Genomic DNA, 11,733 nt, shown 5'->3' with positions numbered 1-11,733 from the left:
ATATCTATAGATAGATAGATAGATACACAGAGAGAGAGAGAGCACGAGCCAGGTGTACAGGCCTGTGATCCCAGCATCCCAGCACTTGAAGAGGCAGAGGCAGGCAGCTCTCTGTGATTTCAAGGCCAGCATGATCTACAGAGCGAGTCCAGGACAGCTACACAGAGAAACCCTGACTTGAAAAAAAAAAAAGAAAGAGCCAGGCCGTGGTGGCACAGGCCTTTAATCCCAGCACTCGGGAGGCAGAGGCAGGCAGATCGCTATGAGTTCAAGGCCAGCCTGGTCTGCCAAAGCGAGTCCAGGACAGCCAAGGCTACACAGAGAAACCCTGTCTTGAAAAAAAAAAAAAAAAAAAAAAAAAAGAAAAAAGAAAAAAGAAAGAAAAACAAAAACAAAAAAGAAAGAAAGAAAAGAAAAGAAAAAGAAAAGGGAAAAAAAGAAAGAGAGAGAGAAAAAAAGAAAAGAAAAAAGAAATTGTATGAGGGTTTTTGTTTGCTTGCTTGCTTTAATCATTCTGTTTATTTACTGGGGCCATTGCTACGGTGGTCAGAAGACATCTGTGGGAGCTGATTTCCACCATGCGGGTAGATAGGCTCAAACTTAGGCTGTTAGGCTTGGCAGCAAACAGCTTTACCCAATCACTTTGCTGGCTCCCTCCTTGCTTTCTCTTCCTGCCTTCTCCCTTCTTTTTCCTGGGTCTAGAATCTAGACTCTAGAGTGACCTTGGAGTCCTGAACACCGGACACTGGGACATTCTCCACTTGGTGGGACTTTTTAAGCTTCTAGGCAGTGGCATCCTGTTCTCTGGCCTCGAACGTCCCTTCTTACCCACCAGATCCAGGAACCTTCTTGATGCCTATGACAAAACATTTCCTATCTGCCACTGGCCAGGTTCTTATGACATTTGCCGACTTGTGTTCCCAGCACCGGAAACGACACATAGTGGCCACTGGGCAGCTGAATGAGCGGTTCTGTGCCTGGATGCTATTAGAATCCTATTCAGGTTTGTGTGCATAAACCTGAATAGGATTGGGGGAGGGCTCAGGGCAAGGGAGGCGGGGCACAGAGGAGGCGTGGCGGAGGCGGGTCCCAGGCTTAAAGCGGGCACTCTCGGGGTCCCCGCCCCAGAGCGCGGCAGAGCTGGAGTTGAGTCCCAGGGTTCGCAGAGCGGGTGCTGGCTGGCAGCCGCTCTGCCTCCCTGGTCCGCACTCCTCCGACGGCTGTGCAGCTCCTGGAGCCTGAGGCCACCCGCATGAAGCCCCGAGGAACCCACTGAGCGCCGGATCGGGCGCCGAGGGTCGCACCATGGCCCTGGAGCAGGCTCTGCAGGCGGCACGGCTGGGCGACCTGGACACGCTGAGGTCCATGCACGCCGCCGGCCTGCTGGTGCCTTCTCTGCGCGACCCGCTAGACGCCCTGCCCGTACACCATGCGGCCCGCTCTGGCAAGTTGCACTGTCTGCGTTACCTGGTGGAGGAGGCTGCCCTCCCCGCCGTGGCCCGCGCGCTCAACGGCGCCACACCAGCCCACGACGCCGCTGCCACAGGCTACCTCTCCTGCCTGCAGTGGCTGCTCACACAGGGTGGCTGCAGAGTGCAGGTGAGTCCACGCCAACGGTCAGTTTGGGCCCAAAGAGGACTCGCGTCCTCGCGGATGGTGCCTAAGCTGAGCCTTGCGCGCTTCTCTTTCCACTCGGCTTTAGATAAGGTGGGCTTTAGATAAGGTTGGGCCTTCCAACTCTAAGTCCCTTCTCAGGCCAACATGGATCTTTATGCCTGGAATAACCACCTGGTGACTTTGAGGAGTGACCTGCCAGGGGTAGTCCTGGCTAGTGACTAGATCAGAGAATCCTCAGCACAGAGCACAAGAAGGGAACCGCCCTGAGAGGCGCATCTTCTAGTGATGGCGAAGGAGACCGGAGATGGAGTGGTGGAGAGCGTGGGGGTGGAAGGGGCGGGGCTAGGGTCTCCTAGGCTGAGGTAAGGAGCTGGGATGATACTCTGGTTGAGAAGCGAGCACATCTGATTACTGGATGATAGAGACCACCCGTTGGCTTGCCTCTCTAATCACAGCATTTGGGAGACTGAGGCAGGAGGATTGCTGTGAGTTTGAAGTTAGCCTGGGCTACAGAGTGAGACCCTGTCCTAAACACACACACACACACACACACACACACACACACACACAGAGAGAGAGAGAGAGAGAGAGAGAGAGAGAGAGAGAGAGAGAGAGAGAGAGAGAGAGAGAGAGAGACCACTGGGATAACTGCCCATCAAAGGGGTGAGGGTCAGCTCCAATCTAGGCTGCTGTAGCCTAGAAAACTCCAATACAGCTCCCACCTCCTGTCCTTGGAGGGCAAGCCCCACCTTCCCTCCTTCTGGGAGATTCTCTCCTTCCCTTATCTCCTGGCCTTGTTATCAGGAGTTCCTGACCATGTGGCACACAGCTACTCGGTCCATGCCTCCTCCCTTTTGGGAAGTGTCTGCCTCCCCATTCCGAGTGCAGCACGGGCCGGAAGCCTCCCTTATCACTGCGGAGGAGGTAGAAGGAGCAAATAACCCTGTGTCCAGTTTGTTCTCCTATCCTCCACCCCCAGGAAGCTGGGGGCAGAAGTTGGGGGAGAGTGACCTCAATCTCTGGTCCTATCCGGTCCAGAGATAAATGCTCTCAGGATGTGGGCCCCAGCACACAAAGCTCCCAGGGCCAACCCAGCTAGGGTACCCTTGTATCTCCATCATTATCCAGAAGCCCTGAGTCACGGAGATGCCCTAGAGCCTCAGAGTCTGAGGCCCATGTCCCCAAGACCAGTGGAGACAGAAGACAGCTCTCAAGAGCCGAGGTACCAGACATTCATGATTGTGGTCTTAACTTAGGTCACCTCTGGCCAGCCGATGCCTGAGCTCACACCTGACATGCACACACCTGCAGTGCACACACCTGCAGTGCACACACCTGCAATGCACATACCTGCAGTGCACACACCTGCAGTGCACACACCTGCAGTGCACACACCTGCAATGCACACACCTGCAGTGCACACACCTGCAATGCACACACCTGCAGTGCACACACCTGCAGTGCACACACCTGCAATGCACACACCTGCAGTGCACACATCTGCAATGCACACATCTGCAGTGCACAGTGGAAGAACTCCGGTGTCTTCCTTAGTCCTTTATGTGCCATTTGCTTTCTGTCCCATGATCCCCCGCCACCTCCACAGCCAGAGGCTCCAGGAGGCTGTGAGGTCTTCCTGCTAGAATTCACATGCCTTGGGGTTTCTGTGCCTTGACCACGTGTTTCTCCCAGTCACCTCTCACAGCTGCCCCATGCTTTCTCCGAAGCCCTCCCATCTCTAGTGTCTGTGTGCTTGATGCTGAGAGAGAGGTTGTCATCTTCTGGAATGGTGCCCACTCCCAAAGGCAGCAGCCGCAGCCTGGAGATGTGAGATCTCGGTGATTCTCCCCCCCCCCCCCCCCGCCAGCCCCTTCCCCAAAGAGAGACACACTAGGTATATGTGAGGAGCAAGACTGGGCCCTGAGGGTGTCTGTGGGGTTTTACCTAGCCTCTCAAGGAGCCCGACACTAGTACACACCTACACCATTGGCTGGCTGCCTCAGGCCCTGCCCACCAGTGCCCAGGAACCTCCTCCTCCACAGGGCGAGGACACAGCTTGTTCCTGAAGCTGTGTGCAGGGCAGTCGACAGGAGGGCAGCTTCTTGTGTGGGGGTTGAGTCGTTGGAGGTATACCAAGATGGAACCCTCTGTCCCTCCCAGCGCACACCTGGGAAAGGGGAAGAAATGTTGGAGGGAGGCAGAAGAATCCTAATGTCAGCCTGGGAGAACCTAGCTCGGTCCAACAGGGTACCCATTCCCTGAGGTGTTCCCTGGGTGTCAGGGCTGTGCCTAGACTCCTGCTGTGATGCGGGGTGCTATGGAGCTAGCCAGGAGCTGCCTAATTCTTAGCACCTACTTCACCCCAAAAGCGTGCTAAGCTATTCCCTCGAGTGCATGCCTAGTGGAAGCTGGCAGCGGGCTGCCAGCACCTGGGGAAAAAACCACTTCAGACTCTAGGATTCTAACTAGCTCTCTTGCTGCAGGAAAAAGATAACTCTGGTGCCACAGTCCTGCATCTGGCTGCCCGCTTTGGCCACTCGGACATGGTGGACTGGCTGCTGCATCAGGGCAGCGCGAACTCCGCCATCGCCACAGACACAGGTGCCCTGCCTCTCCACTACGCGGCCGCCAAAGGAGACCTTCCCTCGGTGAGGCTTCTCGTCAAGCACCACCCTGAGTAAGCGCCTTCTTTTTGCACTATTGTTTTGTGTTGGTGCAGGGAATTAAATCCAGGACCTTCCACATGCAAGAACTCCGCCACGGAGCTACACGTCCAGGCCAGTCTCTCTGTGTTGTTAGCCCTGGCTGTCCTGGACTCGCCATGTAGACCAGGCTAGCCTTGAACTAGCTAAGAAAAGGGTCTATATATTTTTAATCTTTTTTTCTTTCATTTATTTATTTGTTTGTTTTTTCATGACATAGGTTTTTGCTTGGCCTGGAACTCACTATGTAGATCAGGCTGGCCTCGAACTCACAGAGATCTGTCTGCCTCTACCTCCTGAATGACTGCCATGCCAAACCTAAGGATCCTCGATCGTTATGCCTACCACCTCCCAAGGCCTGAGATTACAGGCATGCGCTACCGCACATGACTTTAGGGCTTTTCTCTTAAGGAGGTCTCTGGGTTCAGAGACCAGTGCTCTGAGGAATGCCTGGAGGCGGCCACCGTCTCTAGCAGTGACCATCTGGGTCTTCAGATTTGGCCAAAGTGAAACCTCTCCCCTCCACACAGCCCAACAGGGGCCTCGGGCTCCGCAAATAGGTGCTCCCCACTTCAACTCCTTCGGCAGCTTATTGTTGCATTTGGAACACTGGGCCTGCAGGCCGAGGCCACTTGCTTGGTGTGGCAGGCCGTCTTCCCCAGCTCTGATCTGTGCCCATCTCTAAGACTACTCTGCATGGGGTGATGTGTCAGGGGCACCCCTAAACATGAGTTAGGCAGGTAGAGGAAGCGTCATGTTATCAAGCAGGTAAGGAGAGAGCTGCCTTTAGCCCCACAAGCCCTCCCAGCTCCAAAGCAATGGCCTCTCACCCGACTCCTGCCGCTGGTGGAGCAGCTTCTAAACCTTCTTGAGACACCAGTCAAAATGGCTGGGAGCTCCAGGGACGGGGTAGGGGCACAGCAGAGCAGAGTGACACGTAGAGTCTGGGGAAAGAGGCAGCCTGGTTTTAGGTGTACTGGGCTGGAGATGGGGGCCGTGGGGAAGGACATGGATTCTTCCTAAAGGTGTAGGATGTGAGTGGCTGCCACCAGGACCTGGGGTTATGGGTGGCAAGGGTTAGGATTAGTATCTAAGTATGTGGACCCAGCCTCAGGAGGAGAACAGCTGCAAGCTGAGAGGGCTAGTCCCCTCACTGATCCATTCCTGAAGCTGCCTCAGGGCCACTGTCCACTAGGGAGCAGACTTGGAGGCCACTGTGTCCGTATAGCATAGGGCAGACACTGGTGTGGACATAGGACATCTCTCAGACCTAGAAGGCCAGGCACCAGTTGTCTCCTTGGCTCTGGACAGGCAGGCTGAGCCTGTTTGGCCTCTGGCAAGGATTTCCCTGTCTGGCATTGCGTGGGTGAGCCAGCAGGAGCTCGGCTGGGGTGCCTTTTCTGCATAGCCATTTGGAGGCCACTGAGGTGTGGAGGCTTTGCTTTCTGACGAGCAGGGCTGAAGGTGGCCCCAATGACCTTCGAGTGTGGGCTGTGACCTGCCACTGTCAGCAGCCCTAGGAAGCTTTGGCCCAGACTCTTGTTGGATCCTTCAGATTAGGGCCTGACCATACCTGTGACATGTCCTCGGTCTCCAAGGCCGAGGTTCTGACGTGCCTGTCACACTGCCTTACTCTAGGCACAGGACACCGGGTTCCTAAAATGATAGGTCGTGCGGTTTGGAAGTTGCCCTGCTCTCACCAGCCTCTCCTTCAAACACAGTGTACCTGGAGGTCCAGGCTGGTGGCAGCATTACAGACAGAGCTCTAAGCCTGCTCCTCATGGTCTACTGAGAACCGGTGGCCCCATGGCCCCACCCTGTAGACAAGCCTAGAGTCTTCCATGGCCTAAGAGTCCCGCATGTAGGAAGACTCCAGCTCTGCCGTGCAACGTACTTGTGAGTTAACGCTGTTGGGTACCCTGATCCCCTCGCAGGTCGTGCCACGTGCTGAGTAAGACTGGGCTCTCATGCTGGCTCTCTGTGCCATATGACCTCACTGAGGAGCTGCCAGAGCAACCAGGCATCACCATGAATCTCAAGGAGTTAGACAGAGGGTCTGGGCTCTGATCCCTGCCATGGGATGCGACCAGGCTGATAAGAAGCTACCTTTGTGTGCATGCCAGGCTGAGCTCGGGCAGGGGAGGAGGTTAGAAATTGAGGACAGGGGTTGGTGTGCCCGCATAACCTCTGGCCTTGGGAGCGGGATCCTCCAGGGCCACAAGGTCCAATCAGAGGTCCCTACAGCCCAGCTCTAAAGCTGTGGCTCCCTGCTGTCTTCGGCCTCCCTCCCAGGCCTGCTGTGAAGCATTGTGAATTATTCACAAGGGTTCAGCTCTCTCTGGTGCGTTGGTGAGGGAGGAAGGGTGCCATCCGTACCCGTGGGAAACTCGATCCTGCCCAGGGAGGTTGTGGGTGACCATAGGCCCTGGTGCTGACAAGCTGCCGAGGAGCTGGAGGGCAGGGCAGCCTTGGGAAGGCCTTGCTATCGCAGCCCTGTGCCCTGGGGCGCTGCTCAGAGCTTGAAGTTGCAGGCACACACTGTCCTCGATCTTTGCTCTAGTCTACCCCAGTTCATTGGACTGAGTCTTTCCGGAAACAACTTGCCACAGAAACACCTCCCTCCAGCTGGAGGAGGAGCGGGCTTTCCTCTAAGCACCCTGCGGAAAAGGGACCCCCTAATCTGGGAGGCCTGGGGGCGGTATGTCTGAGAGTGATGGAGACTAGTGGGCTAACAGTCCTGGATAGGAACACAAGTAACTCACCGTAAATATGGTGTTGGCATCCCCAGCTGGGGCAACTGAGAAGGTCAGGGGTGTGGTAGACGCTGCTTCTTTGCTTCTGAACAGCTTCTAACAGGGTTCCTGAGTCCAAGACCCTACCCTCCTCTCCCCCACCCCCCACCCTACCCCACCCCACCCCTGCTTCTGGCATGCCTCTACCATGAGTGCTTTGGGCTGCTGGAGAGGAGCCCTGGGCTCAAGCCTGACTTTGAGCTTTGAGACTGGAGATAGGGGAGGGTAGGCTCTGGGGGGGGGTCTTTGGTCTGAGGTTGTCCTTATCTTCTCTGGACAGCCTTCTACTTGTCTCTGTGTGTTTTCTTACTGTTGGAGCCATGACTAATGAAGCTATAGGCTTTATCTTCCTCCCTGTGTGTGCCCAGTGCCTGCCTTTGTTCCCTGATTGATGAGGAGTCTGGAGTTCCAGGTCTACGCCTGGTGACAGGCTACTGCCTGTGACCTTAAATGGAACTCCATCTCTGCATTTCCCTGTGCCTATTTGGCGAAGGGACCCACTCTACTTGAGAGGCTGAGGCCATGGTGGACAGAGCTCCTGGCCAGGCTGCCTCCTTTCTCTCTCTCTCTCTCTCTCTCTCTCTCTCTCTCTCTCTCTCTCTCTTTCTTTCTTTCTCCCTCCCTCTCTTTTTTCTTCTCCAAGACAGGTATCTCTGTGTAACCCTGACTGTCCTAAACTCACTTTGGTAGACTAGGCTGGCCTCGAACTCACAGAGATCCTCCTGCCTCTGCCTCCTGAGTTCTGGGATTACATGTGTGTGCCACCACAGCTGGCAAAATTATTTATTTATTTATTTATTTTTAAATTGTGAGTGTTCTGTCTGCATGTCCCTCTTTTCACATCTACACTCACTCAACAAATATGTCTAAACTCTTTGCCCTGGGGAGTGGGATCCCACCCGTGGGGAGTTCTCCCAGCAAACAGAAGGGGATAGGCTGAGAGCAAACCCCGCCCCCAGTTTAGATGAATGCTCTTCCACTCGTGGGTGTGTTGGTTTGCAGGCTGGCTGTGCCAGGGGGACAGCAGGTAGCAGCTCTGCCATTTGCATACGTGGTCACAGAATGAACTAAACCAAAGACCTAGAGAATCCAAGTGAGAGAACTGCTGTGTAGTAAAACAGGACTGTTTGGTGGGACGCCATGGCGTGTCCTGTAAGTTAAGGGAGAGGTTTCTCTGATGATTCCTAAGAAGCGACTGTCTTCTCTGCGAGGGGGAGCAAGCTGTGGCCACGCCCTCACAACTGGGGCGTGTCAAACGAGTTGGGAGTCGGGGCAGAGGCTGGGAGAGATGCGAGCAAGTGCTGGACACGTCACAGGTGTATGCATCGTTTCTATTGCTGACCCAAAATACCTGACAAAGCCACTTACAGAAGGAATTGACTCGGTTAGAATAAGCGATACAGTCTGTTCCTGAGGGGAAAGCAAGGTCAGTAGCAACAGGCGGCAACATTGTGTTCATAGGCAGGAAGCAGAAAGAGTTGGGTGGGTTCCTAGCTGGCTGCCTCTTTTTTTCCCATTTCAAACAGCCCAGGCCCCCAGACCACCACTGGGTGACTTCCCACACCAAGATGGGTCTTCCACCAGTGGAATCTGTCTGTAACTGTCCTCACATCTCACATCAAGTAGGCTATTCTAATGCAGTCAGCCTGAAGGTGGACCAGGCTTGCTGGTGGACTCTAAACCCTTCCTTAAAACAATGCTGTGGGTTTGGTTGGTTTGGTTTGTTTGTTGTTGTTGTTTTCCTCCTCCCTGGGCCAAACTCTCAGCATAAATAGGAGTTGTGATTGACAAATACCTTGTGTGTGAGGCATCCTCCTCACCTCCCTTAGGGAAGATGTTCTGAGCCCCAGGAGAGTAAGAACTTTGACCTGACCACAGCCTGACACTGTGGGGGACTAATCACCCCGTGTTAGCTGTAAGCTGGCATAAATTTGAGCAGATTTCTAAGAACTAGTCACAAGTAGACTACATTCCTTTTTGTAACAGAGTTGCCTTCCAGGAACTGCGTTCTTTGTCCATATCACCCCAAGCCCCCCACCCCAGGAGAAACCACCTATGATGTAAGGGTATTGATTAGGGCGCCTCACATCAGTTGGGGGTCCTGGAGCACGGTTTTCAGACTCCAGAGTTTAGGGAGCTGTGGCGAGGGCTTGGCTGCTCTTGTAGAGGACCTGCCTTCAATTCCCAGAACCCACACGGTGGCTCACAACCACCCACACCTCGAGTTCCAGTGCATCTGCTGCTCTCTGTGGGTACCTGCATGCACGTGGCGCACATACAAACAACTGGGTCCTCCTATATATGCATAAAATAAAAATAATAAATCTTTTAAAAAATGAGAGAGTAGGGGTCATAATGGGGCTCAGTGGGAGCGTGCTTGCCCAGCACGCATGAAGCCTCGGTTCCATCCCCAGCACCACATACGTAACTGATGCTGGAACAGGCCTGTGGTCCTGGAATGCAGCAGGTACAGGAGGAGGGTCGAACGTTCACTGGCCATCCTTGGCTGCGTGGTGAGTCCTACGTCAGCCTGGACTGCACGAGAACTGGTCTCAGGAGAGACAGAGGGGATGGACAGGCTGTTCTTTCCCAACATGACTGAAATGTTGAGAATTCAGACAAGGGACACTGACTGCACTAGAGGGAGGTGGGACTGACTTGCACCAGGTCCTCCCCAGGCCTCCCCAGGCCTCCCTAGGCCTCCCCAGGCCTCCCCAGGCCCATGCGTACTTGAATTCACTAGGAAGAGGGTTCTTGAGAGATGGGCAGAGGTCTGTGTGCAGAGGGTGACAGACAGGCAGACAATCTGACAGATAAGAAAGGTGGGGACACAACACAGCTGTAGTTGCACTCTCTCTCTCTCTCTCTCTCTCTCTCTCTCTCTCTCACACACACACACACACACACACACACACACACACACACACACACACACACGGACTCAGGTTCAGATAGCTTTACCTGCTTTGTAGCAAATGATCTTAGCCTTCCCTGCCTTGGTTTCCTTATTAGGAAGGGGAACAGTAATAAAATCCACCCCTAAGACCATAAAAAGGACTGGATGGACCGGGCATGGTGGCGCACGCCTTTAATCCCAGCAAAGATTAAAGAGACAGAGACAGAGAGGCAGGCAGATGGTTATGAGTTCAAGGCCAGCCTGGTCTACAAAGCGAGTTCAGGACAACCAGGACTAAAAAAAAAAAAAAAAGGATGGGAGAGGGTGTGGAACTAACTAATTGCTGGGCTTGGAGTGGGTAACCATTCAATAAGAAGTAGCTATTATCACTGGGCATGATGGAAGAAGGGGCAGGCGGATATTTGTGAGTTCAAGGCCAGCCTTCTCTACAAAAGTGAGGCTAGGACAGCCAAGACTACACAAAAAAATCTTGCCAGAGGTGGGGGGGGGTAGCTGTTTTCAGTTAGTAATCCTTTATATATATATAAGTGTGTGTGTGTGTATACATATATGTGTCTATAACATACATATATATGCATATATGTATATGTGTGTGTATATGTCTATTTATATATTTATATTTAAGACAGGGTCTCTCTGTGTGGCTCTGGCTGGCCTGGAACTCACCATGTAGACCAGGCTGGCCTGGAACTCACCATGTAGACCAGGCTGGCCTCTTTCTTTATGTTTATCCGTAGCGTTGTGATTTTTTCCCAGCGAGTCCGAGGGAGCCTGCGCTTTTACCTCCATACTAAGTGAGAAGAGAGTTGGCTGCCCCTTTCTCAGAGCTCATCAGCAAACTGTCCCGAGTCCTGGGCCTCCCACTCCTCAGTAGTAGCCTTAAGGGTAGGAATTGACACGTTAGTAATAACGGAGACCTTCCAGCGGCTGACATAAGGATGTGGGCACCGATTCCCCCCCATCCCCCCCCAGTTCCTTCTAGGCTGGATACCCCTGGCTACTTGCCAAATAGAAGGTGCTGGAAGGCAAGCATAGTGAGTCTGGCTTTCTTTGTTGTGTAAACTGCTTAGCCCCTACCCTGACAACCTAGCAAACCCTGGGGGTTGCCTTTTCTGGCCTCCAATCCCCAGGACCCCAGCACTCACTGTGCCTTGGTTACGGGGTGAATAATTCAGGCCACTGAGTGTTGGTCATGAAATATTCAGCAGGCTGTTCCTGACACACCGGTGTGTGGGGGCGACGTGGCACTGGGATTGCAGACTGGGGCCATGAGCCAGCAGGGTTCTAAGGAAAGGTGTGTGACTGATGGCTGGGTAAAGGCCTGCCTTGTCTAGGTAGCGCCTAGTTTTTAAATTTTTTCCATTTCATTTTATTCTAGGTTTTTAGATACAGAGTTTTACTATGTAGTACGGATTCTCAGTGGTCCTCCTGCCTTAGCCTTCCAAGTGTTAGGATGATACAAATGTGCCAGGATGCTCGGTGTGTGTGTGTGCTTGCATGTGTGTGTGGATGCTGAGGCTAGAACCCAGAGCATTTCACGTGCTACAAAGGCTGGGTAATGCTGACCCTACATCCCCAGACCTCACTTCGCTCTTGACATGGGTGGTATGCTGAAGGACAACCTGGTGTGGTACCCATTTTCCTAAGGCAACTAAAGGATCAGATTCAATATGAGATCAGCAAGTGACAGCCTTGTGTTTGGGTC

At 53.6% G+C, this 11,733-nt stretch overlaps 1 protein-coding gene across 1 annotated transcript in view; it reads left to right on the top strand.

Annotated features, from left to right (window-relative positions):
- Positions 1-1,138: 1,138 nt before the first annotated feature.
- The window catches only part of Espn (espin), a 29,483-nt gene continuing 18,888 nt past the window's right edge, over positions 1,139-11,733 (top strand). The window contains exons 1-2 of the mRNA XM_051171663.1: positions 1,139-1,599; positions 4,101-4,294. Coding sequence (XP_051027620.1) covers positions 1,306-1,599; positions 4,101-4,294 — 488 coding nt within the window. The 5' untranslated portion in view covers positions 1,139-1,305. The remainder of the gene's footprint in view (positions 1,600-4,100; positions 4,295-11,733) is intronic.

The sequence above is a fragment of the Acomys russatus genome, chromosome 29, assembly GCF_903995435.1.
Source record: "Acomys russatus chromosome 29, mAcoRus1.1, whole genome shotgun sequence".
Lineage (NCBI taxonomy): Eukaryota > Metazoa > Chordata > Mammalia > Rodentia > Muridae > Acomys > Acomys russatus.
Note: the sequence above shows the minus strand (reverse complement) of the source record. Positions and strands in the feature narration are given on the sequence as shown.